This window comes from Pseudophryne corroboree, chromosome 5 (assembly GCF_028390025.1).
Source record: "Pseudophryne corroboree isolate aPseCor3 chromosome 5, aPseCor3.hap2, whole genome shotgun sequence".
Lineage (NCBI taxonomy): Eukaryota > Metazoa > Chordata > Amphibia > Anura > Myobatrachidae > Pseudophryne > Pseudophryne corroboree.
Genome location: NC_086448.1, coordinates 512,629,145 through 512,656,271, shown reverse-complemented (window position 1 = coordinate 512,656,271; position 27,127 = coordinate 512,629,145). Strand labels below are relative to the sequence as shown.

Genomic DNA, 27,127 nt, shown 5'->3' with positions numbered 1-27,127 from the left:
CTGTACTTCTCTGGAGACAGGAAGAAGAAGGCAGATACCTAGTTAATGGGAAAAATTGGCTTTACCGCTATTGACTTTCAGAATAATTTCATCCAGTTTTTCGGCAAACAAAAAAATGCCTCCACATGGAAGTTTAGCTAATTCATTAATTTCAGATCTGCTACTCACAGTTGCAGCTATAAAGCTCTTTTTTGCCATTGGGTGGTACATGGGGCCCACAAATTACTAGTTATACTGGTATTTAAGATTCATTTAACTCTTGTCTAACTGTTCACAATAATTATGAATTTTAAAAACCCAGGATACTAAAACACTCTGCCTTTAGCTTCCTGAACCACAACGAGGAAAATCAGAGAAGAGTCAGAGACTAGGGTATCACTTGTTAATTTGTTGAAGGAGGACATTCACAACATCTGGGATTTCTCTAACGTCCTAGTGGATGCTGGGGACTCCGTAAGGACCATGGGGGAATAGACGGGCTCCGCAGGAGACATGGGCACTTTAAGAAAGAATTTGGATTCTGGTGTGCTCTGGCTCCTCCCTCTATGTCCCTCCTCCAGACCTCAGTTTGAATCTGTGCCCGGACGAGCTGGGTGCTGTTTAGTGAGCTCTCCTGAGCTTGCTATAAGAAAGTATTTTGTTAGGTTTTTTTATTTTCAGGGAGCTCTGCTGGCAACAGCCTCCCTGCATCGTGGGACAGAGGGGAGAGAAGCAGCCCTACTCTCTGAAGATAGGTCCTGCTTCTTAGGCTACTGGACACCATTAGCTCCAGAGGGATCGTACACAGGATCTCACCCTCGTCGTCCGATCCCAGAGCCGCGCCGCCGTCCCCCTCGCAGAGCCGGAAGACAGAAGCCGGGTGAAAGAAGCAAGAAGACTTCAAAATCGGCATCCAGTCTTCACTGAGGTAGCAGCTGTGCGCCATTGCTCCCACACTACACCCACATACTCCGGTCACTGTAAGGGTGCAGGGCGCAGGGGGGGGGGGGGGGGGGGCAGCAATTAGAGACCTCTTTGGCAAAAGTTTGCATATAAACAGTTGGGCACTGTATATATGTATGAGCCCCCGCCAAAAATTGTACATGAAAGCGGGACAGAAGCCCGCCGTCGAGGGGGCGGGGCTTCTTCCTCAGCACTCACCAGCGCCATGTTTTTTCTCCACAGCTCCGCTGAGAGGAAGCACCCCAGCCTCTCCCCTGCAGATACACGGTAGAAGAGGCTAAAAAGAGAGGGGGGGGCACATAATTAGGTGCAAAAATCAATATAAACAGCAGCTACTGGGTTAACATTAAGTTACTGTGTTATTCCTGGGTTAATAGCGCTGGGGTGTGTGCTGGCATACTCTCTCTCTGTCTCTCCAAAGGGCCTTGTGGGGGAATTGTCTTCAGATGAGCATTCCCTGAGTGTGTGGTGTGTCGGTACGTGTGTCGACATGTCAGAGGTAAAAGGCTCCCCTAAGGAGGAGATGGAGCAAATGTGTGTGTGAGGGTGTCTCCGTCGACAACGCCGACACCTGTTTGGATATGTGTAATTAAGTGCTAAGGTGAATTTATTGCACAAAAGATTAGAGAACAGACAGGGAATCTACCCATGTCTGTCCCTATGTCGCAGAGACCTTCAGAGTCTCTCAATGATCACTATCCAAAACAATAGACACTGATATCGACACGGAGTCTGACTCCAGTGTCGACTACGATAATGCAAAGTTACAGCTAAAATGGCAGAAAAGTATTCAATATAAGATTATTGTAATAAAAGATGATTTGCATATCACTGATGACTCATCTGTCCCTGACACAAGGGTACACATGTTTAAGGGGAAGAAAGCTGAGGTAAATTTCCCTCCTCTCATGATGAAAAAGAGCGGGAATCTCCAGACAAGAGACTGCAGTTTCCCACAAAGAATTCTCAGGGAGTATCCTTTCCCCACTAGGGCCAGGATACGATGGGAATCTTCCCCTAGGGTGTCACGTTTGCCCAAAAGGTAGCCCTGACGTAACAGCTATTCTCAGGGATCCTGCAGATAGCGTGCACATTCTGGTACACTACTCAGACCGGCGATTGTGTCGGCATAGGTTTATAGCGCTGTGGCAGCGTGGACAGGTACCTTATCAGCAGAGATTGAGACCCTAGTATGTATGTATATGTATATATATATATATATATATATATATATATATATATAAAAGATGCTGTCTTAAGAGATATATATATATATATATATATAAAACATGCCCAAAGAGACATGAGTCTACTGGGTCCTAGAGTCAAAGCTATGTCGATTTCTGCTTGACGTGTCCTGTAGAATATGCAATGGACAGATGATGCCGACTTAAGAGGCATATGGAAGGCTGAGGATTGTGTGGAGAAGGGTTCTCGGACCTGGTCTCCACAGCTATAGCTGGTAATTCTGATATTTTGCCTTATATTCCTGCACAGCCTAGGAAAGCACGACATTATCAAATGCAGCCTTTCGAACAAAGAAACAAGAAAGTCCGAGGTGCGTCCTTTCTTGCCAGAGGCGGGGACAGAGGAAAGAAGCAGCACAACACAGCTAGTTCCCAGGAACAGAAGTCCTCCCCGGCCTCTACAAAATCCACCGCATGTCGCTGGGGCTCCACAGGCGGAGCTAGGCCCGGTGGGGGCACGCCTTCGTAAGTTCAGCCACAAGTGGGTTCACTCCCTGTTAGATCCCTGGGCAATAGATATTGTGTCTCAGGGATACCAGCTGGACTTTGAGGAGATGCCCCCTCACCAACGGCCCTGCCGGCTTCCCCCCACGAGAGGGAAACAGTGTTAACTGCAATTCACAAATTGTATCTTCAACAGGTGGTGGTCAAGGTTCCCCTCCTTCAACAAGGAGGGGGTTATTATTCGGTCATTGCAAGCCTGAAAGGGGGAGATTTTATGGTGATTCTGGACATAAAGGATGCATACCTTCATGTCCCCATTTATCCACCTCATCAGGCGTACCTCAGAATTGTGGTACGGGATTGTCATTACCAATTTCAGACGTTGCCGTTTGGTCTCTCCACGGCCCCGAGAATATTCACCAAGGTAATGGCGGAAATGATGGTGCTCTTGCGGAAGCAAGGTGTCACTATTATCACGTACTTGGACGATCTCCTCATAAAAGCGAGATCAAGAGAGCAGTTGCTGAACAGCGTATCACTTTCTCTGGAAGTGTAACGGCAACACGGCTGTATTCTATATATTCCAAAGTCGCAGTTGGTTCCTACAGCTCATCTGCCTCTCCTAGGCATGATCTTAGACACAGACCAGAAAAGGGTTTATCTCCCGATAGAGAGAGCTCAGGAGCTCGTGACACTGGTCAGGAATCTATTAAAACCAAAACAGGTATCAGTGCATCAAAGCACTCGAGTCCTGGGAAGGATGGTGGCATCATACGAGGCCATTCCCTTCGGCAGGTTCCATGCGAGGACCTTCCAACGGGACTTACTGGACAAGTGGTCCGGATCACATCTTCAGATGCATCGGTTAATCACCCTATCCCCCAGGGCCAGGGTGTCTCTCCTGTGGTGGCTGCAGAGTGCTCACCTTCTCGAAGGTCGCAGATTCGGCATTCAGGACTGGGTCCTGGTGACCACGGATGCAAGCCTCCGAGGGTGGGGGGCAGTCACACAGGGGAAAAATTTCCAAGGGCTGTGGTCAAGTCAGGAGACTTGCCTTCACATCAACATCCTGGAACTAAGGGCCATATACAACGCCCTACGTCAAGCGGAGTCCCTGCTTCGCGACCAACCGGTACTGATTCAGTCAGACAACATCACCTGCAGTGGCTCATGTAAACCGCCAAGGCGGCACAAGAAGCAGGGTGGCGATGGTAGAAGCCACCAGAATTCTTCGCTGGGCGGAGAATCACGTAAGCGCACTGTCAGCAGTGTTCATTCCGGGAGTGGACAACTGGGAAGCAGACTTCCTCAGCAGGCACGACCTCCACCCGGGAGAGTGGGGACTTCATCAAGAAGTCTTCACGCAGATTGCAAGTCGGTGGGAACTGCCACAGGTGGACATGATGGCATCCCGCCTCAACAAAAAGCTGCAGAGATATTGCGCCAGGTTAAGAGACCCTCAGGCGATAGCTGTGGACGCACTGGTGACACCGTGGGTGTTCCCGTCGGTCTATGTATTTCCTCCTCTTCCTCTCATACCCAAGGTGCTGAGAATCATAAGGAAAAGAGGAGTGAGAACAATACTCATTGTTCCGGATTGGCCAAGAAGGACTTGGTATCCAGATCTGCAATAAATGCTCACAGAGGACCCGTGGCCTCTGCCTCTAGGACAGGACGTGTGCAACAGGGGCCCTGTCTGTTCCAAGATGTACCGCGGCTGCGTTTGACGGCATGGCGGTTGAACGCCGGATCCTAGCAGAAAAAGGCATTCCGGATGAGGTAATTCCTACGCTGATAGAGGCTAGGAAGGATGTGACGGCTCAACATTATCACCGTATATGGCGAAAATATGTGGCTTGGTGTGAGGCCAGGAATGCCCCTACGGAGGAATTCCAGCTGGGCCTTTTCCTTCACTTCCTACAGTCGGGAGTGACTTTGGGCCTTAAATTGGGTTCCATTAAGGTTCAGATTTCGGCCTTATCCATTTTCTTTCAAAAAGAACTGGCTTCTCTGCCTGAAGTTCAGACGTTTGTAAAGGGAGTGCTGCATATTCAGCCCCCTTTTGTGCCTACAGTGGCACCTTGGGATCTTAACGTGGTGTTGAGTTTCCTGAAATCACACTGGCTTGAACCACTCAAAACGGTGGAAGTAAAATATCTCACGTGGAAGGTGGTCATGCTATTAGCCTTGGCTTCGGCTAGGTGTGTGTCAGAATTGGCGGCTTTGTCACATAAAAGCCCTTATCTGGTTTTCCATGCGGATAGAGCAGAATTGCGGACCCGCCCACAATTTCTACCGAAAGTGGTTTCATCCTTTCATATAAACCAACCTATTGTGGTGCCTGTGGCTACTACTGACTTGGAGGATTCCGAGTCACTGGATGTAGTCGGGGCTTTGAAGGTTTATGTAGCCAGAACGGCTAAGGTCAGGAAAACAGAATCTTTGTTTATCCTGTATGCTTCCAACAAGCTTGGGGCGCCTGCTTCAAAGCAAACTATTGCTCGCTGGATCTGTAACACGATTCAGCAGGCTCATTATGCGGCTGGGTTGCCGCTGCCTAAATCAGTTAAGGCCCATTCCACAAGGAAGGTGGGCTCTTCTTGGGCGGCTGCCCGAGGGGTCTCGGCATTACAGCTTTGCCGAGCGGCTACTTGGTCAGGTTCAAACACCTTTGCAAAGTTCTACAAGTTTGATACCCTGGCTGAGGAGGACCTTGTGTTTGCTCATTCGGTGCTGCAGAGTCATCTGCACTCTCCCGCCCGTTTGGGAGCTTTGGTATAATCCCCATGGTCCTTACGGAGTCCCCAGCATCCACTAGGACGTTAGAGAAAATAAGATTTTACTTACCGGTAAATCTATTTCTCGTAGTCCGTAGTGGATGCTGGGCGCCCGTCCCAAGTGCGGACTTCTTCTGCAATGCTTGTATATAGTTATTGCTTAAATAAGGGTTATGTTATAGTTGCATCAGAGTTTATCTGATGCTCTGTGATTGTTCATACTGTTAACTGGGTAAAGTTATCACAAGTTATACGGTGTGATTGGTGTGGCTGGTATGAGTCTTACCCTGGCTTCCCAAAATCCTTTCCTTGTACTGTCAGCTCTTCCGGGCACAGTTTCTCTAACTGAGGTCTGGAGGAGGGACATAGAGGGAGGAGCCAGAGCACACCAGAATCTAAATTCTTTCTTAAAGTGCCCATGTCTCCTGCGGAGCCCGTCTATTCCCCCATGGTCCTTACAGAGTCCCCAGCATCCACTACGGACTACGAGAAATAGATTTACCGGTAAGTAAAATCTTATTTTTCCACAATCTCCTTTTTTATTACTAGATGACCATTCATTTTGAATAAGAAACCCCAAGGGCCCACAACAAAAAAGGTCCAGACTGTACTTATATAGATTGTGAGTGGAATATCTCCAGAACAGCTGTTACTGCCGTGGACTTTTCTGACTACTTGTCTCATTTGACAAAATATGTAAATATTTGTTCTGCGGTTAGGATAGAGGCAATCACACTATGGCCCAGATGTATGCTTTCCTGCAGTGTTGTATTTCTTGTCACTTCTCTCTGAACTGCAACTAATAACCCGGCTCTTCTAAGGCGTTCATAGCAACCAAGTGTTCGGTAGAAAGAGGAATCATGCAGTGGAATACATATGCACACACCACTGATAACAAGAATTTAAATTAGGCAAACTAGGGATAGGCAACATGTGGCACTCCAGCTACTGTGGAACTACGCACTTCTATAGTTTTAGTGTGCCCTAACAGTAAAACAGTGGCAAAGCATGCTGGGATGTGTAGTTCAACAGAAGCAGGAGTGCCATATGTTCCTTACAAGACCGTAATATTTCATATTCTTGTCATTGCCACACATTATTTATGACTTACTTTGTATGATCTGATTATACTGTCTAATTCATTGTTTATTTTATAACATTTCAGGAATTTTGTTTGTAAATTCATTGATTTTCCAAAACCTCTCATAGCCATGGTAAATGGGCCTGCAATTGGCATTGCTACTACTATTCTTGGTCTGTTTGACCTTGTGTATGCCTCTGACAAGGTAAGATGTATGGGAATATACACATATGAAAAGAGCACACTATTAACAGCACTGGTTGTAATGCATAAATTAATTACTAATGCAGATCAAAAGTTTAGCAGTGTTTATTAACGTATATGTAATATAAAACAAAATGTTTGAAAACTACAACATTTCATTTATAATATATAAATATATTACATTAGGTAGTAAAAGACTGGCATTAAGATGAATGGAAATGTCCAAAAGTCTATGGAGCCGATTCACATTTGTATGCAAGTTGGCCGCAAATGCTCTTGCATTGCGTGCATGTATCTAAAGGCGTAAAGGCATATTTGATATGTTTTAGAGACTTTACCATTGTACATAAATTGAACAAAAAATAAAATGATTCACCAATGTTTCTCCATGTCCATGAAAGAATGTTAGCATATTGTAATAGCATAGCAAAGCATAGTAATAGTAACATATAAACTGAGTTATAAAAGTAAAAATAAAATATAAATCAAGTGTAAGAAAAGAAAACAATGAATAACGGTAATAATTAAACTAATAATAATATTTAAAACTAATTGTACATGGAAAAAAAAACATAGCACAAAGTGCTGGCTGTGGTTGGGTACTTTAAAATAAAAATTGCAATGAGAACCTTTTTTATTCCTGAAACATAAAATGTATTTATTTCCTTAATAAAGTATTTACATAGCATTGGTATACCCTGGACAATTGATAATCATATTTTTCTAATGCAGGCCACATTTAATACACCTTTTAGCAAATTGGGCCAACATCCAGAAGGATGTTCTTCTTATACATTCCCTAAGATAATGGGTTTAGCAAAGGTAAGTCACTGTTTATAGCTATAAATGAGTAAACGTTGTTTTTAACACTTGTGTAAATATGAGACAGTTCTTGTCTGCAAATTATTATTTCTGTAATCTTAGATTTCTTTACTTTTAGTTCTGATATTTGAGAATCAGTGTTCCTATATGGCCCATAAAAGTACACATGTATCTCTTCTCCAGTCAAAAGGAGCAGGGGTGGATGGGTCATAGGGCTCACCAGGCAGATTCCTGGTAGACTGGCATGTCTGTAGGACCTATTTTGTGTGTTATCATGTAGCCCCACTCCTCACGACAGGTAGCCCATCGTACTCAGTACACTGCATTGTACCCATTTATTCTGTTATTCCATCTCTGCCATCCAGTGATTCTGCCATGGCTACACGGTATGTTATACTTCATGTGCTGCCCATGTCAGGCCACGTCAATGAAATTTTACAGGGACACTTTTAGTTCCTGGTCTCAGACACAACTGCAGTAAAAGACGCAAGAAAGGGCGCAACTGCGTACAATCAGGTCCTGTGATGAGCGATCCCGCCCCCCTCAACAGACCCCATTCCCTCATCAGGGCTGCTTCCATAAATTTCACGGGCTGGTTTTCCATCCCTATCTGCTACTGAAAAGGAAGCATGGCATTGTTTAACTACCATTCTGCTATTTATTAGGGCATAGTTTCCCAAACTCCGCTTTCCAGGTTTTAAGGCTATTCTTGCCTGAGCATGTGACTTAATACTTCAATTTGATGTAACCATCTGGACTCGAGTTTAGGAAAGTCTGTCTTAAGGTAACATGGAAACAAGTGTGGGTAGTTGAGTATGTCTCAATTAAAGGACATGTAAACCCTGGAAGAATAAAAGATTTTACAGCCTCCCCATATCATGAATATGCCAACCCCCTCTAACCCTACAGTGCAGGACTTTAGCAAGAAGCAACTTGAGGACATTTCCCGCTGGACGGTATTGCATGCCTTGCTGACCCGGTTGAAATGCTCACCACACTACCAGTCTTTACACCAGACCTGTGCCACCTGGAACTGGGATCACAGAGGTTTATCAGTTATTTTGGAATGCATGCTCATACCTCTTACAGTTTTATATCTCATTCTCAGTTGTTTGTTGTGATAACAGAAATAATAAGAAAAAATAAATGAGACCACTAATCAATCACCAGGCAATGAGAGTACAGGTTGAGTCTCCCTTATCCAAAATGCTTGGGACTAGAGGTATTTTGGATATCGGATTTTTCCGTATTTTGGAATAATTGCATACCTTAATGAGATATCATGGTGATGGGACCCAAGTCTTAGCACAGAATGCATTTATGTTACATATACACCTTATACACACAGCCTGAAGTTATTTTAGCCAATTTTTTTTGTAACTTTGTGCATTGAACAAAGTGTATCTACATTCACACAATTCATTTATGTTTCATATACACCTTATACACACAGCCTGAAGGTCATTTAATACAATATTTTTAATAACTTTGTGTATTAAACAAAGTTTGTGTACACTGAGCCATCAGAAAACAAAGGTTTCACTATCTCACTCTCACTCCAAAAAGTCCGTATTTCGGAATATTCCGTATTTCGGAATATTTGGATATGGGATACTCAACCTGTATTTTCAAATGTATGCTTAGTGTTGTAGACTTTTGTGTTATCCATTATTAATCCTATATATGTGTTCACTTCTGTGTTACAATGTTTTTGGGGCAGGCTACTGAGGTACTTGTTTTCAACAAGACGTTGACAGCTAGGGAAGCATGTGACCTGGGTCTGGTCACTGAAGTATTTCCCGACAACACATTCCAAAAGGAAGTTTGGTCGAAGTTAAGAGCTTATGCTACCTTGCCTAAAAATGTAAGTATGACAAGTGTCTTGACTTAGTCTGATCTTTCCTAGAATGATCATAATTGTTATGATATCTAACCAGGGCCATAACTAGGGGTGTGTGAGTGTTACCGCCACACAGAGTCCAGGTTACACACCTGGAACAACACCCTTCGGCCAGAATCGCTACTGCAGTCTCAGCTGGAGAGTCCTTTGGATAGTCCAGAAGTGCAAACTGCAGCTCTTACAGCCCCCTGGAGAATCCTGAGAATGCTCTGGGCAGTGCAGTAATTCCTGGAGTGGGTGGCCTCGCCCACTACAGATGACATCATGCGCTCTGGGGCATGATCGGCACGGGGCGCAGTAAAGCCCTGTTACCGAGCTGTATCTCAAAATAGTGACAGCCTTGTTGAATAATATCATACTTGAGTATGGATTGCGAAGCTATTATTCTAGCATAGGATAAGTTGACCATCCATTCTAGTTTGGTTGGGCTTGGCACTTATTTACCAAAGCCACCACATACTGATTTTTTTCTATTTCTCTGACGTCCTAGTGGATGCTGGGAACTCCGTAAGGACCATGGGGAATAGCGGGCTCCGCAGGAGACTGGGCACTCTAAAAGAAAGATTAGGTACTATCTGGTGTGCACTGGCTCCTCCCTCTATGCCCCTCCTCCAGACCTCAGTTAGAATCTGTGCCCGGCCCGAGCTGGTTGCACACTAGGGGCTCTCCAGAGCTCCTAGAAAAGAAAGTATTTGTTAGGTTTTTTATTTTCAGTGAGATCTGCTGGCAACAGACTCACTGCTACGAGGGACTAAAGGCCCGTACACACTGGTCGATGTATCGGCCGTTCTCTTGAACGGCCGATACATCGCGGGACCGTCGGCCAGTGTGTACGGGCGATACGTCTGTGAACTCCGTCGTTCACAGACGTATCGCGTCGGCCGCGCAGCACAGCCGACAGCCAATATATCTAACGATATATTGGCCCGTCGCTGTGTGTGTGGGGCGGTCGTCCGATCGCCCGTACACATGCTGCGGCGGCCGGCGGTGATTGACAGGTGAACTGGGCGGGCGCGAGCGCCCGCCCAGTTCATGACGTCAGTCCCCCGACGGATCGGGCTGTGTGTATGCACAGCACACTGCCCGATCCGTACATAGATATATCTGCAGATCAATTGATCTGCAGATATATCTAATAGTGTGTACCCACCTTAAGGGGAGAAGAAGCGAACCTACCTGCTTGCAGCTAGCTTGGGCTTCTTAGGCTACTGGACACCATTAGCTCCAGAGGGATCGAACACAGGCCCAGCCTCGGTCGTCTGGTCCCGGAGCCGCGCCGCCTTCCCCCTTACAGAGCCAGAAGCAAGAAGAACGTCCTGGAAATCGGCGGCTGAAGACCTCGGTCTTCATTAAGGTAGCGCACAGCACTGCAGCTGTGCGCCATTGCTCCCTATGCACACCACATACTCCGGTCACTGATGGGTGCAGGGCGCTGGGGGGGGGGCGCCCTGGGCTGCAATTAGAGTACCTTAACTTTGGCAAACAACACATAATATAGCCAAATAAGCTATATATGTGTGTAAAAATCCCCTGCCATAATACAATTATAAGAGCGGGAGAAGTCTGCCAAAAAAGGGGCGGGGCTATCTCCCTCAGCACACTGGCACCATTTTCTCTTCACAGTGCAGCTGGAAGACAGCTCCCCAGGCTCTCCCCTGCAGTTTCCAGGCTCAAAGGGTTAAAAAGAGAGGGGGGGCACTAAATTTAGGCGAAAACTGTATATTAAAAGCAGCTATAGGGATAAATCACTTTCTATTAGTGTAAACCTCTGATTAAATAGCGCTGTGGTGTGTGCTGGCATACTCTCTCTCTGTCTCCCCAAAGGACTTTGTGGGGTCCTGTCCTCAGTCAGAGCATTCCGTGTGTGTGTGCGGTGTGTCGGTACGGCTGTGTCGACTTGGTTGATGAGGAGGCTTATGTGGAGGCGGAGCAGGTGCCGAAAATGTGATGTCACCCCCTGCGGGGCCGACACCAGAGTGGGTGGATATGTGGAAGGTATTAACCGACAGTGTCAACTCCTTACATAAAAGGCTGGATGACGTAACAGCCATGGGACAGCCGGCTTCTCAGCCCGCGCCTGCCCAGGCGTCTCAAAGGCCATCAGGGGCTCAAAAACGCCCGCTACCTCAGATGGCAGACACAGATGTCGACACGGAGTCTGACTCCAGTGTCGACGAGGTTGAGACATATAAACAATCCACTAGGGGCATCCGTTGCATGATTTCGGCAATGAAAAAATGTGTTACACATTTCTGACATTAACCCAAGTACCACTAAAAAGGGGTTTTATGTTTGGGGAGAAAAAGCAGCCAGTGTTTTGTTCCCCCATCAGATGTATTGAATGAAGTGTGTGAAGAAGCGTGGGTTTCCCCCGATAAGAAACTGGTAATTTCAAAAAAGTTACTGATGGCGTACCCTTTTTCGCCAGAGGATAGGTCACGTTGGGAGATATCCCCTAGGGTGGATAAGGCGCTCACACGTTTGTCAAAAAAGGTGGCACTGCCGTCTCAGGATACGGCCACCTTGAAGGAGCCTGCTGATAGAAAGCAGGAGGAAATCCTGAAGTCTGTATATACACACTCAGGTACTATACTGAGACCTGCAATTGCCTCAGCATGGAGGTGTAGTGCTGCTGCAGCGTGGTCTGATACCCTGTCAGATAATATTGTTACCCTCGACAGGGATACTATTTTGCTAACCATAGAGCATATTAAAGACGTCGTCTTATATATGAGGGATGCACAGAGGGATATTTGCCGGCTGGCATCCAGAATTAATGCAATGTCCATTTCTGCCAGGAGGGTATTATGGACCCGGCAGTGGACAGGTGATGCTGATTCTAAAAGGCACATGGAGATTCTGCCTTATAAGGGTGAGGAATTGTTTGGGGATGGTCTCTCGGACCTCGTATCCACAGCAACAGCTGGGAAGTCAAAAATTTTACTTCAGGTTCCCTCACAGCCTAAGAAAGCACCGTATTATCAGGTACAGTCCTTTCGGTCTCAGAAAAGCAAGCGGGTCCAAGGCGCTTCCTTTCTGCCAGAGGCAAGGGAAGAAGGAAAAAGGATGCACCAGACAGCCAGTTCCCAGGATCAAAAATCTTCCCCCGCTTCCTCTAAGTCCACTGCATGACGCTGGGCTCCACAGGCTGAGCCAGGTGCGGTGGGGGCGCGTCTCCGGAACTTCAGCGACCAGTGGGCTCGCTCACAGATGGATCCCTGGGTTCTGCAAGTAGTATCACGGGGATACAAGCTGGAGTTCGAGGCGACTCCCCCTCGCCGTTACCTCAAATCAGCCTTGCCTGCTGCCCTCAGAGAAAGGGAGGTAGTACTGGCGGCAATTCACAAGCTGTATCTTTAGCAGGTGATAATCAAGGTACCCCTCCTTCAACAGGGACGGGGTTACTATTCCACAATGTTGTGGTACCAAAACCAGACGGTTCGGTGAGACCCATTCTAAATTTAAAATCCTTGAACATTTATATAAAAAAGTTCAAGTTCAAAGTACCTCAAGGTTGTGGTACAGGACTGTCATTACCAATTCCAGACGTTGCCGTCTGGTCTGTCCACGGCACCGTGGGTATTTCCCAAGGTAATGGCCGAAATGATGATGCTCCTCCGAAAGAAGGGAGTCATGATTATTCCGTACTTGGACGATTTCCTTATAAAGGCGAGGTCCAAAGAGCAGTTGCTAGTCGGCGTGGCACTATCTCAGGAAGTGCTGCATCAGCACGGCTGGATTCTGAATATCCCAAAGTCGCAGCTGATTCCTGCGACGCGTCTGCTGTTCTTGGGCATGATTCTGGACACAGAACAGAAGAAGATATTTCTCCCGGAGGAGAAGGCCCAGGAATTATCATCTCTGGTCAGGGACCTCCTGAAACCAAAGCAGGAGTTGGTGCATCACTGCACGCGAGCCCTGGGAAAGATGGTAGCTTCTTACGAAGCAAGTCCCTTCGGCAGATTCCATGCAAGGATATTCCAGTGGGATCTGTTGGACAAGTGGTCCGGATCGCATCTCCAGATGCATCGGTTAATCTCACCCTGTCCCCGAGGGCCAGGGTGTCTCTGCTGTGGTGGCTGAAGACTGCTCATCTGCTCGAAGGCCGCAGATTCGGCATACAGGACTGTGTCCTGGTGACCACGGATGCAAGCCTCCCAGGTTGGGGGGCAGTCACCCAGGGAAGAAACTTCCAAGGACAATGGTCAAGTCAGGAAACTTCCCTACACATAAATATTCTGGAACTAAGGGACATTTACAACGCCCTGAGTCAAGCAGAACCCCTGCTTCAAAACCAACCGGTTCTGATTCAGTCAGACAACATCACTGCGGTCGCCCATGTACACCGCCAGGGCGGCACAAGAAGCAGGGTGGCAATGGCAGAAGCCACAAGGATTCTTTGATGGCGGAGAATCACGTGATAGCACTGTCAGCAGTGTTCATTCCGGGAGTGGACAACTGGGAAGCAGACTTCCTCAGCAGGCACGACCTCCACCCGGGAGAGTGGGGACTTCATCCAGAAGTCTTCCAGCTGATTGTGAACCGTTGGGAACGGCCACAGGTGGACATGATGGCGTCCCGCCTCAACAAAAAGCTACAAAGATATTGCGCCAGGTCAAGGGACCCTCAGGCGATAGCTGTGGACGCTCTAGTGACACCGTGGGTGTACCAGTCGGTTTATGTGTTCCCTCCTCTTCCTCTCATACCCAAGGTACTGAGAATAATAAGAAGGAGAGGAGTAAGAACTATACTCATTGTTCCGGATTGGCCAAGAAGAGCTTGGTACCCAGAACTTCAAGAAATGATCTCAGAGGACCCTTGGCCTCTGCTGCTCAGACAGGACCTGCTACTGCAGGGGCCCTGTCTGTTCCAAGACTTACCGCGGCTGCGTTTGACGGCATGGCGGTTGAACACCGGATCCTAAAGGAAAAGGGCATTCCGGAGGAAGTCATTCCTACGCTGATTAAAGCTAGGAAGTATGTGACCACAAAACATTATCACCGCATATGGCGGAAATATGTTGCTTGGTGTGAGGCCTGGAAGGCCCCAACGGAGGAATTTCAGCTGGGTCGATTTCTGCACTTCCTACAGTCAGGGGTGACTATGGGCCTCAAATTGGGTTCCATTAAGGTCCAGATTTTGGCTCTGTCGATTTTCTTCCACAAAGAACTGGCTTCACTGCCTGAAGTTCAGACTTTTGTTAAAGGAGTGCTGCATATTCAGCCCCCTTTTGTGCCTCCAGTGGCACCTTGGGATCTCAACGTGGTGTTGGATTTCCTAAAGTCCCATTGGTTGAGCCACTTAAAACCGTGGAGCAAAAATATCTCACGCGGAAAGTGGTCATGCTGTTGGCCTTGGCTTCGGCCAGGCGTGTATCAGAATTGGCGGTTTTGTCATGTAAAAGCCCTTTTCTGATTTTTCATATGGATAGGGCGGAATTGAGGATTCGTTCCCAATTTCTTCCTAAGGTGGTATCAGCGTTTCATTTGAACCAACCTATTGTGGTGCCTGCGGCTACTCGGGACTTGGAGGATTCCAAGTTGCTGGACGTAGTCAGGGCCCTGAAAATCTATGTTTCCAGGATGGCTAGAGTCAGGAAAACTGACTTGCTATTTATCCTGTATGCACCCAACAAGCTGGGTGCTCCTGCTTCAAAGCAGACTATTGCTCGCTGGATCTATAGCACGATTCAACTTGCACATTCTGCGGCTGGACTGCCGCATCCTATATCAGTAAAAGCCCATTCCACGAGGAAGGTGGGCTCTTCTTGGGCGGCTGCCCGAGGGGTCTCGGCTTTACAGCTTTGCCGAGCTGCTACTTGGTCGGGTTCAAACACATTTGCAAAATTCTACAAGTTTGATACCCTGGCTGAGGAGGACCTTGAGTTTGCTCATTCGGTGCTGCAGAGTCATCCGCACTCTCCCGCCCGTTTGGGAGCTTTGGTATAATCCCTATGGTCCTTACGGAGTTCCCAGCATCCACTAGGACGTCAGAGAAAATAAGAATTTACTCACCGGTAATTCTATTTCTCGTAGTCCGTAGTGGATGCTGCTCCCAAGTGCGGATTGTCTGCAATACTTATATATAGTTATTGCCTAACTAAAGGGTTATTGTTATGAGCCATCTTTTAGTGAGGCTCAGTTGTTATTCATACTGTTAACTGGGTATAGTATCACGAGTTGTACGGTGTGATTGGTGTGGCTGGTATGAGTCTTACCCGGGATTCCAAATCCTTTCCTTATTGTGTCAGCTCTTCCGGGCACAGTTTCCCTAACTGAGGTCTGGAGGAGGGGCATAGAGGGAGGAGCCAGTGCACACCAGATAGTACCTAATCTTTCTTTTAGAGTGCCCAGTCTCCTGCGGAGCCGCTATTCCCCATGGTCCTTACGGAGTTCCCAGCATCCACTACGGACTACGAGAAATAGAATTACCGGTGAGTAAATTCTTATTTTTACCCTCTCATGTTGCAGCAGCAGATTTGATTTCTGAGCAAACTTTCATGCTATGGGGGATATTCAATTACCCGCTATCACTGATCACGGGTAATTGTCTCGCCTGGGACTATTCAATTAGCCCCGATAAACCGGCGCAAGACGTAGCTTATCAGGGATTTGTTTCACCAGCCTCAGGCAGGCAAAGGAACATCCTCAAAAACAACCCTGTTTTCAGACTTGCATGTAGACCCCTGGTACATGCAGACACCTCTTGCTGCAGTCAGATGCTGCACAAGATTTCTGCAGGTTTTTTTTTCCAAATGTTTGATTTTAGATCGATTGTCGCCAGCCCATGAAGGATGCATAATTAGAATGTAACAACCTATAGACTGCCCCCCCAAAAAAGTGCAGTTTGTATAATACAGTACTTCAGACATATGTAGGCCCAATGATCACTGTAAACCAGATTCTCTCTCTGGTGCAATGATTAAGCACTCAGATCAACAGGCACACACAGCAGACTTGGGGGTAAATGTATGAAGCAGTGATAAGAGTGGAGAAGTGAGCCAGTGGAGCAGTTGCCCATGGCAACCAATTAGCATTGAAGTAACATTTATAATTTGAATACTATAACATTATACAGAGCTGCTGATTGGTTGACAGGGGCAACTTCTCCACTCACTTTTATCACTGCTTTTATACATTTACATACCCTCCAACATGACCCATTCCATTAGGTACAAAATTCTCTGTTGCTGGACTTCTTTGCCAGTGGCAATTATAGAGGTGGGGCTGCAGCACAGTCCAAAAATCAAATAGGGGAGCCACACCAACTGCCACCCCAAACACTGCCAAACATCACCGGCCAGGACTCAATGGCAGTTGGTGTGGCTCCCCTATTTGATTTTTGGACTGTGCTGCAGCCCCACCTCTATAACTGGCACTGGCAATGAAGTCCAGCAACAGAGCATTTTGGGGGTCATTCCGACCCGATCGCTCGCTGCAGTTTATCGCAAAGATCGGGTCGGAACTGCACATGCGCTGCAGGGTGCCGGCTCATGCCGGACAGCCGAAGGCCGTCGGACCCTAGCTGTCACCTCTGCCTGATTGACAGGCAGAGTGGGTCGCTGGGCAGGAGGGGGCGGTACAGCAGCGTTTGGCCATCGTTTTGAGGCGCGGTGCGGCCAACGCAGGCGTGGCCGGACCATGCGGCTGCGTGTGACATCAGGGGCAGCAAAGAGGTTCTCCCGGCCAGCCGCAGGAGCTGCGCTGGCCGGGAGTTACTCCTCAAATGCAAAAGAGCGATGCTTTTGCATTTCTGCGGGTGGGGGGGAGGCACTGACATGCGGGTCTGAGTGCCTGATTGTAGCTGTGCTAAATTTATCACAGCTACGATCAACTCGGAATGACCCCCTGTTACGATCCTGATGCTCAGGACAGGGGAGATCTTATGTAGTGAGTCCTGAGCACCAAGACGGAATGCTGGTATTGGGAAATGGGAAGGAAATAGCCCCTAGCACCCTACCTCCGTTGTCTTACCCGTGTTATCAATTCACGCCTGAGCGACTATGGTTTCTTGGGCCCATGGCAGCCGCGTTTGAAGGGCGGATTAGGTCTGCCCAACTCCGATGCCCCCTCAGGTCTTAAAGAGAGACAAGGCGTGAACTGAGACAGGGTAATAACAAGGGGACCTCTAACTGAAACAACCACGCTAGGGGCTATAAACTACCTAAAAACTAAACGTATGTGCGGCACGCCGCCAAAGGAAAAAGAACTACAAAGAAACCACTGTCCGCTCCCCTACACGGCACAGCCGATTTCCGGGGAGGACAGTGAAAGCGGAAACCTCCGCAAATGCACCAATTCACAGTAAAGTAAACACTAAGCGGCATAGGCCGCAACACACGGCAGAAGCCGCTACTCACGAAACCGGGCGAGAACCCCAGATGACAAACAGGTTCGCAAGGACTAGAAGGATTCCCAGGACCGGCTTCGGACCTCCAAAGTACCAAAGGGCAGGGAGCAAGATCCACCAAACACGGCTGACAGGAACAGAGTTCTGCAAGGCAGGAACAGCATACAAGAAGCTATCACCGGCGGGGCTGCAGTGTGCTGGCTCACATAAAAAGGCCCTGCTGGCCAATAACAGGAGGGCCAGCAGGACCAGCCCCCAGACCCTTAATTACTAGTTGCCGTGCAGCTGCCCTGCTGCACGAGCAACCTAATTAACTATTCTTAGCAACGGGGAACGCGGTCCACCTGTGGCGTCCCCGTTGCTATGCACCCGGCGGCCCTGCACGCACGGCGTCCTGCGTTGCCAGGGACCCGGCGGCTATCGTGCGCACGGCGTCCTGGCGTTGCTAGGTGCCGTGCGGGGGACAGGGAAGGAGAGAGGCGCAGCGGCCTTGATCGCTGCTCAGTCAGGGCACGGCCGAAGACTGCCGCGCCTAACAGTACCCCCCCCTTGAGGAGGGGTTAAAGAACCCCTAGAGCCAGGTTTCTGAGGAAACTCCTGAAAGAAAATCCTCTTTAGCTTGGGAGCATGTAAATCTTTATCCAACACCCAAGATCTTTCTTCAGGGCCATAACCTTTCCAGTGGACCAAAAAATAGAGCCGACCCCGAGAAAGCTTAGAATCTAAAACCTTCTCCACCAAGAACTCTTGTTGCCCCTGAACATCCACCGGAGATCTCCCCTGGGAAGTCCTCCAAGGAAATCTCCTGGAAGAAAAATACTGTTTCAAAAGAGAACAGTGAAAAGTATTGCCAATTTTGAGAGCTCTCGGCAAGCGTAGTCGAAAAGCAACTGGGTTGACCTTCTTAATGATAAGGAATGGTCCAATAAATTTGGGTCCCAATCTAGCCGAAGGTTGTCGGAGCTTGATGTTGCGAGTTGACAACCATACCTTATCTCCCACCTTAAAAGTGCAAGGACGTCGGAGCCTATCAGAAAATTTATTTTCTCGGAAGGCAGCTTTTCTCAAGGCAAGGTGCACCTTTCTCCAAATTGTTCTGAGATGGGAGGTTAAGGTCAACGAGGAGACTGGAGAATGAGGAAAAAGAGTTGGCTGTAGGATGAAAGCCAAAGACTGAAAAGAATGGGACTCCTTGGTGGAAGAATGACAAGAGTTATTATAAGCAAATTCGGCTAACGGAAGAAATTCAGACCAATCATTCTGGAGTTTGGCCGAATACAACCGTAAATACTGTTTTAATGACTGGTTAACTCGTTCGGTTTGTCCATTAGATTGTGGATGGTACCCAGATGTTAAAGAGAGTTTCATATTTAATGAGGCACAAAAACGTTTCCAGAAACGAGCAATGAATTGCGGACCCCGATCAGAGACAATATCCCTGGGCAACCCATGGAGCCTGAACACATGACGGAGAAACAAGACTGCCAACCCTTGAGCAGAGGGTAATCGGGGAAGAGCAATGAAATGAGCCATCTTACTAAAACGATCTACTACCACCCAAATGACTCGAAATCCGGCTGAAAGAGGAAGGTCCACCAATAAATCCATGGATATATGTGACCATGGCCTGAGAGGAACGGCTAAAGGTACGAGTTGCCCGATCGGCAATGAACGAGGAACCTTATGCCATGCACAAACCTGACAGGAATGGACAAATTCCCTTACATCTTTAGAAAGACTAGGCCACCACACCGAGCGAGAGACTAACTCCAAGGTCTTAGTGATACCTGGATGACCAGAGACTTTGTTGTCATGAAACTCAGCTAAAACAGTGCCTCTCAGAAATTCAGGGACAAAGAGACGATCAGCAGGAGTCGGTTTAGGAGCCTGCTGTTGAAGCTGGACTAACTGAGTAAATAAATCCTGTGTGAGGCCTGCCCGGATGACAGATGATGGAACTATGGGAATAGTAGCAGGATGGTTATTGTGAACCGGAAGAAAACAACGTGACATGGCATCAGCTTTAGTATTTTTGGAACCGGGCCTGAAGGTGATAATAAACCTGAAACGAGTAAAAAAACAATGCCCAACGTGCCTGCCGAGCATTAAGCCGTTTAGCTGACTCAATATACTGCAGGTTCTTATGGTCAGTAAACACTGTAATAGTATGCCTAGCTCCCTCCAGCCAATGCCTCCACTCCTCGAAAGCCCATTTAACTGCCAGCAATTCTCGATTACCAACGTCATAGTTGGATTCTGCGGAGGAGAATTTCCTGGACATGAAGGCACAAGGGTGTAATTCCTGAGACTCCGGATCTTCCTGAGATAGGATAGCCCCCACTCCAACCTCTGAGGCATCTACCTCGACTATAAAGGGGAGCTCCGGGTTAGGGTGCCTGAGAACAGGAGCCGAGACAAAGGCCTGCTTTAAGGCCCGAAAGGCAGACTCGGCTGCAGGCGACCAATTGGAAGGGTCCGCTCCTTTTTTAGTCAATGCTACTATAGGAGCGACCAAAGCAGAAAAGGTATGAATGAACCGCCTATAATAGTTTGCAAACCCTAAAAAGCGCTGAATTGCTTTTAAATTTGTGGGTTGCGCCCAATTAAGGATGGCCTGGAGTTTTTTCGGTTCCATGAAAAATCCCTGGGGAGAAATAATATACCCCAAGAAGGACACTTCCGTGATGTGAAAATCACATTTCTCTAGTTTTGCGTATAAATGATTCTCCCGTAGTTTTTGAAGAACCAGACGCACATGGGTAATATGTTGTTCCATAGACTCATAATAAATCAAAATGTCGTCTAAATAAACGACAACGAACTTTCCAAGAAAGTCACGAAGAACATCATTGATGAGGTCTTGAAATACCTCAGGAGCATTTGACAGCCCAAAGGGCATCACCAGGTATTCATAATGACCCGACTGTGTGCTGAAAGCCGTCTTCCACTCATCCCCAGATCTTATTCGGATGAGATTGTAAGCTCCTCTAAGATCGATTTTTGAGAAGATAACGGCAGAGCGTAACTGATCAAAAAGTACTGAAATCAAAGGCAAAGGGTAGGTGTTTTTAACAGAAATTTTATTCAGAGCCCGAAAATCAATACATGGTCTGAGCGACCCATCTTTTTTCTCAACAAAAAAGAATCCTGCACTCAAAGGAGATTTCGAAGGCCTAATGAAGCCTTTTTTCAGGCTTTCCTGGATATAATTATCCATAGCCGTGGTTTCTGGCCCGGAGAGGGCATATAATTTCCCCTTAGGTAAAGTGGCCCCGGGAACTAAATCTATAGCGCAGTCATAGGACCGATGGGGAGGCAGAACGTCCGCATTACCCTTGGAGAACACATCAGCAAAATCCTGATATTCCAGAGGAATAAGTTCTGGGGTAACTGCCGCAACCCGGACAGGATGGGAAATACACTCCTTAACACAAAAAGGACCCCATTGGGAAATCTCCCCAGACCGCCAATCTATGGTGGGATTATGAAAGGCAAACCAGGGGTGACCCAAAACTACTGGAACTGCCGGACAATGTATAAGGTAAAATTCTATTTCTTCTGAATGTAGGGCCCCCACTGTCAGCAATACTGGAGGTGTGCGGTGAGTAATAACCCCATTGGAAAGCGGACCCCCATCCAAGCCGTGCATGGTGATACGTCTATTTAAGGGTATCAGTGGAACGCCTAAAGCCTTAGCCCAAGCTAAATCCGTAAAATTTCCTGCAGCTCCACTGTCGACGAAGGCCGACACCAACGAACTGAGGCTGCCAAAGGAAATCTTTACCGGAACTAATAGAGAATTATTAGAGGAGATTAACTGCAGACCCAAGTGAACCCCCTCACAATTCACTTGGTCAGAGCGTTTCCCGGCTTGTTCGGGCAGTTACGTGCGATATGTCCCTTACCACCACAATACAAACAAAGACCAGAACTTAACCTTCTGGTTCTTTCCTCTGGGGACAGCCGGGAGAGACCCATTTGCATGGGCCCCTCGACGTCCTCAGGAAAAGTATATACACATGGATTAGGACTAAAAGTTGTTCCTCTTTCAGCCCTCCGCTCTCGGAGACGACGATCAATTTTAATAGCGAGCTCCATGAGTTTGTGTAGAGTCTCAGGAGCGGGGTACTGAAGGAGACTGTCTTTAATCACTTCCGACAGTCCGAGGCGAAACTGACTGCGCAGGGCCGGGTCATTCCAGCCACAGTCGTTCGACCAACGGCGAAATTCGGTACAATACACCTCTGCTGGATTTTTGCCTTGCTTAAGGGCACGCAGGTGACTCTCAGCTGATGCTTCTCTATCTGGGTCGTCATATAAGAGGCCTAAGGATTTAAAAAAGGCGTCTACTGATAACAAAGCAGCATCATCCGCTCTTAGCCCAAGTCTGTGGATCACCCTGAAGTAAAGACATCACAATCCCGACCCGCTGAGACTCCGTACCAGAGGAACGGGGCCCTTAAACGAAAATAAAGCTTACAAGCTTCCTTAAAATTAAAAAAATCCTTTCGGTTACCCGAAAAACGGTCAGGTAAATGCATCTTTGGTTCTGGAACCATACTCGGGGAGGCTCGCAAAAGATCTTCCTGCGATCTCACCCGAAGAGTAAGGTCCTGAACCATCTGAGTTAATTCCTGTATTTGGTTAACCAAAAGCTGACTGGGGTTTGGCCCTAAACCTGCCGGATTCATGAGGCCGAATTTCTAGGCCCACCAATACAACGGAAAAAATTAAACCTTTTTTTTTTTTTTATGTGGGCCGGTGATAATGTTACGATCCTGATGCTCAGGACAGGGGAGATCTTATGTAGTGAGTCCTGAGCACCAAGACGGAATGCTGGTATTGGGAAATGGGAAGGAAATAGCCCCTAGCACCCTACCTCCGTTGTCTTACCCGCCAAAGGAAAAAGAACTACAAAGAAACCACTGTCCGCTCCCCTACACGGCACCGCCGAGTTCCGGGGAGGACAGTGAAAGCGGAAACCTCCGCAAATGCACCAATTCACAGTAAAGTAAACACTAAGCGGCATAGGCCGCAACACACGGCAGAAGCCGCTACTCACGAAACCGGGCGAGAACCCCAGATGACAAACAGGTTCGCAAGGACTAGAAGGATTCCCAGGACCGGCTTCGGACCTCCAAAGTACCAAAGGGCAGGGAGCAAGATCCACCAAACACGGCTGACAGGAACAGAGTTCTGCAAGGCAGGAACAGCATACAAGAAGCTATCACCGGCGGGGCTGCAGTGTGCTGGCTCACATAAAAAGGCCCTGCTGGCCAATAACAGGAGGGCCAGCAGGACCAGCCCCCAGACCCTTAATTACTAGTTGCCGTGCAGCTGCCCTGCTGCACGAGCAACCTAATTAACTATTCTTAGCAACGGGGAACGCGGTCCACCTGTGGCGTCCCCGTTGCTATGCACCCGGCGGCCCTGCACGCACGGCGTCCTGCATTGCCAGGGACCCGGCGGCTATCGTACGCACGGCGTCCTGGCGTTGCTAGGCGCCGTGCGGGGGACAGGGAAGGAGAGAGGCGCGGCGGCCGTGACCGCTGCTCAGTCAGGGCACGGCCGAAGACCGCCGCGCCTAACACCCCCTTTGTCCCAAATGTATTCAGCTATAGCAAGAGATAAAGTGGAGATGGATAAAGAGTGATATATGACCAGCCAATCAGCTTCCTAACTGCCACGTCAAAGGCTGTGTTTGAAAAATGAGTTAGGAGCTGGTTGGCTGGTCATTTATCACTCCTTATGTGTCTAACCTTTATCTCTTGTTAAGGCTTAATACATTTGGGCCTTTGTACCTAATGGAACAGGTCATGTTGGAGGGTATGCATTTACCCATTGGTATTAAAATCTGCTGCCATTGGGCTTGTGCAGTAGCTCCATTCCGCCCTTTATACTGCAGGAAGTGGCTGTTGGCTAGGCTGTGGGGAAGGGGATTTACGGGCAACCAGAAACCCCATGCATTTGCATATCGCAGTAGTGTACTGAGCTGCATCCTAGAAAGCAGCATCTGGTCTCTCACCCACCATCAGACGGTTTGCAGCATCAAATGTGCTATTTAAGCTGTCCGTCGCAGAGATCAGGAAATATCCGTCCTACAATGGATATCCCTGGCCTCTTCCCTCCCACTAATTGGCAGTAACGCATTGCCATTTTCACAAACAGAGGCCATCACTGACAGTCTGCTGCTGCTCTGCGTCCTGTGTTGCAGTACCCGTTCGCTTCCTGCACATGCACAAAATACCGAAAATTGGTACGTTGCGACAAGGGTCAGCTCCTTCACCAATGAAAAGGAAACCAATAGAGAGGGTTAAGCCCCCAGGCCGATCAAAAAGGCGTCTCCGTCACTGGGGGTCCCTAATACTAGGTATGGGTCCAGGGTGCAGGACCCCATCACATCGGCACAGGTCGGCTACCCCAGGTTAGCACACAGGTGAAAATCAATAAGGGTTAATAAGAAGCACATAAGTGCTATGTAAGTGAAGAGTGATTAAAATAATTACAATACAAAAATATATACAAAGTGATAGGGAAAATCATAAGTGTTAATAGTGTTAGGGTGTGCCGACCTGGAGCCGCCCAGCCATACCGACATAGGGGCCACCGCACCCCACAAATAATTACACATATGTCTGGGTCTGAATGCCCAATGTAAGGCAACATGATAATGGCTCCTACAGCATCTGAGAGCCAGCTTACCTGGAGACACCCCTAGCTTCTCCAATGGAAGCTAGGGGTTTTTATAGACTTACTTTGTTTTTGAGCGATCTTTCTTAACAGCGTCTTATACGTATATTGGAAAGAGTCGCTCCAACAACTCTCTGCCGGGTCGCAACAACGCTTACCCATGTGTACAGTGCTGTCTCAACGGGCGTCTGTGTCGGATATACAAGCAGGTCAAGCAGACGTTACCAGGCTGTGGCCAGAGCATGGGGAGAAGGTAAGGCATCGGTTCCACGTAGTCGGGGAATACGGACACAGCCGCACTGTATTGAGAGGAGACTACCAAACAGTAGCTGACGCGTCGCCACCACGGGTGCTCCAGCGTTAGGCCTTAGGGATCATAAGGCACCAGGATTAGTATGAGGCTGCGATCCCTAGGGTTGATGTCAGCGGTGGGGAGGGGAGTTAGACGCTCTCCTGGTTTCCCCTCACCCCAGTTCATGACCAGTTTCCGCGAGTCTCCCGCCATGAACTGTTACCTCACTTCCGTCTCAGACGCTACCACAAGGGGTTTCGGTCGCAGCATAGGCCGCTGCGTCTGTGTTCACTAAGCGCTACCGCGAGGAGACCCGGTCGCAGTACAGGCATCTGTATGACCGGTGCGTCTGTATGCACAGTGCATCTGTGTTCACTAAAAATTCCTGTCGCGGCGGTGTACCCTAGTAGCGTCTGAATCCACTCAGCGTTTGCTAACGTATTGATCGATCTTGGAAGTGAGATGAGTCTGTATCCCACTCTACTGAGTACGGGTTATGCAGCACTAAAGTTCTATCTACGTTTGCAGTATGAAGTTGAATTTAAGTGCCTATTGCATATGAGTCTGTGTACATTACTGTGGTTTTCTTCGCATTGCGTCTGAATACTTTAAGATCTGTATAAAACAGAATTCAGTAATATGTACTCCTATATACTTTGAAATGTTTGTAGTTGATTATGTGCTCATATGACTAATATATAACAAGTGACTGACCGCTAGTGTGGTTGCTGACTTTAATATGTTTGTCAGTTGTTTCTTCTGGTCCTCAATGCTGGTGCATGGGTAGGGTCAGATTGATATCACTTTAGAAGGTTAAAGTGATTACAGTCACAAACTGTGTAGTACATTTTTAAAGTTCTGACGATTTATCATGACTAAGAGCAGCAAAGGTGACGAGGGTACACTCACAGTAACACCAACACTCATATCATGTTTGTCTTGCAAAACTGTATTATCCTCTCAGGATCTGGTACAGGATGGTTTATGTGCAAATTGTTTTGCATTTCAGCAGATTACAAGGCAGATCCCTGTTCAATGTCAGGTACAGATAGATCCACCTTGAGCGATGTTTGCACAGACCTTGTCCAGTATAGCTGAACGGGTAATTCCTACAGCTTCACTACCAGAAATGGGGTACACTAATAACCCATACATGCAGCTCCCTACCTACGGTATATCATTTCCCTCACCAGCTTCTCCAAAAAGATAAGCTGAAAAACCGAGTGTAAGTAAACCGTCAACTTCACAGGCTACACAGGATGATTCATCAGACGATGAAAGATCTATATACTCTTCTTCGGCATACGAAGAACAAGTAGAAGGTCTCAGCTCAGTGGAGATAGCTGAGTTAATTAGAGCAATAAAGGCCATTCTATCCATAGAGGATTCAGCAGAGCCTGTGTTAAAAGCCAAGGTACCTGTGTTTAAACGTCCCAAAGCAGGTAAGACTGAGTTTCCAGGGTCAGAACAGCTAACGGAAACATGGAAGAGGCTTGGGCTACACCCAGTAAAAATATATAATTCCCAAAAAATGGGATTCCAATTATTCTTTTCCAGCTGGGGACTGTTTAAAATGGGAAATGGCTCCCAAGGTAGATACACATTGCATTCGATTAGTGTGAAAATCTATATTGCCTTTGCCATCAACGTCATTGGATGATGTCACGGATAGGAGAGTGGTTGGTTTTCTGAAAACCATATTTTCTCTGTCTGGGGCAGTACTAAGGCCAGCCATGGCTTCAGCTTGGATGGCAAAAGCAGTTGCTGCCTGGATAGAGGTACTGGAAGATGGACTATCAGCACCTTCAAGGGAGCAAGAATCCTGTATAGCTCATATAAAACAGGCTGCAATGTTCTTGGAAGAAGCAGCATTAGATATGGGCACTATCGCCTCCATGGCATCAGCTTCAACAATAGCTGCTCGCAGAGCAGTTTGGTTACGTACATGGAAAGCTGATTCAGAATCTAAGAAGGTTCTGGAATCTTTGCCTTTTACTGGAAGTATTCTGTTTGGTAAGGAATTGACAGATATTCTGGAGTCAGAAGCAGACTCAAAAAAGGTAAAATTTCCTTCAACATATAACCCCAAATGTAGGGGTCCTGCTTTTCGGCCCTTTGGGTCACAAGGAAAAGCAAAAGGAAAAAGTGATCGTAGGCAGCCCCAATATAATAAAATTGGTAAGGCGAAAAAACAATGGGCTACCAGAACGCCAGTCTCCAAACTAGAGAATAAGCCATCAGCCTGATGGTGCAGGCCTCCTCCTGGGGGACCCCATGGCAGGGGGCCGACTTCTTCAGTTTGCACAGATATGGCAGCAGTCTACAACAGATGCCTGGGTACAAGAAGTGGTATCTCTAGGTTATGTTTTTCCCTTCAAG

General features: G+C 47.6%; 1 protein-coding gene across 4 annotated transcripts in view; it reads left to right on the top strand.

Annotated features, from left to right (window-relative positions):
- LOC134927942 (enoyl-CoA delta isomerase 2-like) overlaps positions 1-27,127 on the top strand; it is a 132,459-nt gene that overhangs the window by 91,769 nt on the left and 13,563 nt on the right. For all 4 annotated transcript variants that reach the window (XM_063923074.1, XM_063923072.1, XM_063923073.1 and 1 more), the window contains 3 exons: positions 6,576-6,696; positions 7,428-7,517; positions 9,238-9,381. In XM_063923074.1, coding sequence (XP_063779144.1) covers positions 6,576-6,696; positions 7,428-7,517; positions 9,238-9,381 — 355 coding nt within the window. The remainder of the gene's footprint in view (positions 1-6,575; positions 6,697-7,427; positions 7,518-9,237; positions 9,382-27,127) is intronic.